At 39.0% G+C, this 3,904-nt stretch overlaps 1 protein-coding gene across 1 annotated transcript in view; it reads right to left on the bottom strand.

The window, feature by feature from the left end:
• Positions 1–3,904, bottom strand: part of LOC118320854 (multiple epidermal growth factor-like domains protein 11) — a gene marked incomplete in the record, with an annotated part of 94,827 nt that overhangs the window by 18,698 nt on the left and 72,225 nt on the right. The window contains 1 exon segment of the mRNA XM_035651977.1: positions 30–176. Coding sequence (XP_035507870.1) covers positions 30–176 — 147 coding nt within the window.

Genomic DNA, 3,904 nt, shown 5'->3' with positions numbered 1-3,904 from the left:
GTGTGTGTGTGTGTGGAATGTGTCTTTACTTCGCCTGCAGTTGGTGCCGCGGTACCCGGGGGCGCACACACAGGTGCCGTCCTCTGGGGAGCAGGAGCCTCCGTTCTCACAGGTGCAGCTGTAGGAGCAGTTGGGTCCCCAGCGTCCTTCCTCGCACACACTGTCACAATGGACACCTGCAGAAAACACACACACAGGCTTTTTAGTCTATGCTAAAGCAAGAGGCTTTGTTCTTAGCTACCCGGCTCTTAAATGAAGTCAAACTGACTTCCCCAACGCTCGCTGCTCACAGAGTTTCAGATGTGTCACTTAAACTTGAAAAAGGAGAAGAGAGAATGATGCAAAAAAGGGTGGGTGAGGGAACATTAGCAATTTTAAGCACCATCGCAGACTCTGAGTTAGCAGAGGAGGAACGAGAGGGAGACGGAGAGAGAGAGAGGAGGGATGTGACAGATAAGAGAGAGGATTCCTCAGCTGCCTGTTAAAGGATACGGACGGTAATATTCGATGGTCTTCAACAAATTGTTCTCAATTATTGTCAACAAAAGGCTTAAAACAAACCCTGAATGTCTGGTGTTTGTATCACAGTCCGCTAAATCTCCCTCCTCTGTGCCACTGAGCTCCACTGCTGCCCAAAATCTGTTAATTAACTATTAATTCACAGTTTTATGTTTGTCCATAATGCTTGGTGATTTAAGAGATGATGTAGAAGGAAAAGATCTGAACAATATTGTCATTACGATGAGGAAAACATGTATTTAGAGCTTCAAAGAGACAACAATTAAACATTGAACGGTTTAAAATGTTTTTGAAGCATAAGTTGGATCTCGAAAAGGACGTTAATAGGAATAAAGAGCAGAATTTAATTCCTGAACGTGGCTGGAATACTTTAAGATACTGAATACTGCAATATTTAATATAACAATGAGACTACAACAGGAAGCTTTCCCTTTATTTTCTTTTTTAATTTGAGTTATTTATTCATTATATTTTTTAGTTCTTTTGTTGGTCTTGTTTTTGTTTTTGTGTTACTAAAATAAAATAAATTAAAAACACATGAGTGAGCCACACTGTTGCACTGGGTTCCTCCATTACAATGAAAACCAGAATGTTCGTAAAAAGGTTATAATTAAATAAATATATGCCTGAAATTACTACTTTTGTGCCACTGTTAAAGGGAAAAATACAAAAATATATGTATTTAAAACATGACTGAAGCTGGTTCAAACACATACATACATTTTTGTGCCTGGGGGCTGTTGGGGGTCCTCCCCCCCAAAAATTTTTTGATATTATTTGACTAAAAAATTAATTTTTCTTTTCATCATTACAATATTAATTGTATCTATTATCACATTAGACTTAGACATGAGCAAGAACTGTCCTGAACTGGATTTATTTATATCTTAAATTCAACTAAACACACTGTATAAAGTTTATTTTGACATACACTGTCCTGCTGCCTGAGCACCAAATCTTGACTAATCTGCTGCTTAAAATAGTCCCAAACAAATGCACTATTTCCTCCTGATTGAGTAACATTTGCTAGAAACTGCAGCGAGTGTCTGTTTTAGGAAACTACTGAGCCTTACTGAGCTGTTTATGTCTTCAGTAGGAACCAATGAGCTTGGACAGACGACCAACGCGCTGTTCTTTTCATGGGAAAAGATTATTATTATTATTAACAATAAGAATAATCCTTTGAGCCCACAGATCTAAGGCACTAACATAATCTATAAATTATCTTTTGATTAATTGTGTAATTGTTCAGTTAAATGCCAGGAAATGAAGACACATGTCCGTGCAATGATGCATTTCTTTCTTCCAATTGTTTATTTTGTCTGAACTACAGTTAACAAGGGACTTGATTTAAAATGAATACTAGAAATCCTCACATTGGAAAACTGGGAGAACAAACTGAAATAATTATCAGTTAATAAAAGTATTATGATGCGTTGGTTCTGTTCTTTTGTGATTTTTCTGCAAACCTTGTTACACATTTTACAACTTCTTCACACTAATTAATATAATATAAAATAATGGTCTTCTTAAAACCGTTTAAGACAAAAAATTAAGTTTTAAAAAGACATTTTTAGGAACACTAGTGGTGTGGCTCCATTACAAACATTGATTAATAATATAACACTGACGGCTCAACCTCTAATGACTGATCATATAATAATGATCTGCCTCAGCTTTACTTAGTTCATAGTTCTGATAAACAATTGTTAGCATGCTAATATGCTAAGCTAAGATGGCTAGCATCGGCACCACAGTAAAGATGTCGACCTGGTTCCTTCAACAAAAAGCTAATGGGATTTTTCAGCTGTATTTGGGATTATTGCATTCAGGCATCTAACAAAAACCCATTTAAATGACTCGGTGACATCGAGGAGAGGGAACTGGAGGTGTAAAAATGACTCTCAGTCTATAGAGTGCAGTGTTTATGTAGTTGGAAAAGTTAGGATCCCTTATGTTTGATAATTAAAGAACTGTAACCCAGATAAATTCTGGCAGCTGAAAAATACATTTGTCAGACCTAACTGGTGGAAAAATGATGTAATAGATTTTCTAAACTTTTGCAAACATACTGTAACATCAGTATTGGACGGACTCATTGAGAATGAGCTGTCAATCACAAGGTAGCCCCGCCCTAAAGCATACCCTGCTTTTATGGTCTGTTTTACTCTAAATGGTGGGACCATCAGTTACTAAATGAACTTGACCTTGCTTCCACTTAACCAGACCCCCTGCCACTGCTGATCTGGGATATACTAAATCAATCAGCTGACATCCAGATATAATCCCAGTAGCTCAGAGTTATCATAATACCAATGTTCCCAGTGGTGTTTGCACTGTACCAATATGTCAGTTTATATTAAAAACATTTTAAGGCAAAAAAAAAACTCAAAATTCCCCCAAATTCTGCCCCCGAGACTTTTGCCCTTTAATCATTCGCTGAAGTGTCCTCCTTCCTTTCATCCAGTCCTTGCATGTGTGCGTGTGTCCAAAAGAGGCCGCAGTCTGTCTACACAAGGCCGGGTTTTGGCCAGAATGGATTCAGAGGCCTCGCTGCCTCACAGGGGACCAGTCTGGAGACACTACCAGGGCCGAGAGACCTGCGTTACATTAATTTTGACTTACACTCAGCCACAAACAGCACAGTAATTAATCTTACCAACAAACATCTAAATATACGAGAAAGTGAGCTGGAACGACTGCACAGACCAGAAGTAGAATATGTATGTGCAAATACAGTGTATCTGCCCTTCCTCCTCAGCTCATTAGAAACTTCCTTTGACATCCGAATAAATGAGAGAATATGAGAGTGAGCACAGGCAGCCTTATACACTCAAATTAATAAACTACCTCTGAGCCAGCAAAGTGGGTGAAACAGTCGTTCGTTAGGCTTGTGAAGTTAAAACAAAGGGGGAAAGAGAGGTGATGAGGGATGAAGGCCAGAAGAAGAGGGGCCAAATGTCAATATTTTGTGTAATCTTCGTTACTCAACAAGAGCTTGGCGTTAAGGGCATAGGCATTCCAATTCCGCAAGTGTGAAGCATTGAAAGAAAATGTAAATCTGATATTAATGACTTCTGACGCAGTTCAGTCCACCTGGCGGGGCTACCACTTACAGGAAATCAGTCTAACAAATGAAGGAAAACCCCATTATATGGCAAGCAAAGTCAGCTACAGTCTTTTGGCAGCGCTGGGGCAAGTACATTAAAACCGCAGGGGAGCATTTTAGCTCCGCTGATTCCTGCCTTCATAAACAACAACTGTAGGCGCAATTCGCCATAAACGCATGAAGACGAAGAAAACACTTTTGATGAAGGACAGCTGTAGGAAAAGCGAGGTGAGTCTACAAAAATAGAATAAACCTGTGTTTCACATACCTGAAGGC

This window comes from Morone saxatilis, unplaced genomic scaffold (assembly GCF_004916995.1).
Source record: "Morone saxatilis isolate NCDOM2014 unplaced genomic scaffold, NCSU_SB_2.0 Contig11, whole genome shotgun sequence".
Lineage (NCBI taxonomy): Eukaryota > Metazoa > Chordata > Actinopteri > Moronidae > Morone > Morone saxatilis.
The sequence above is the reverse complement of the archived record's forward strand: the minus strand, read 5'-3'. Positions and strand labels throughout refer to the sequence as shown.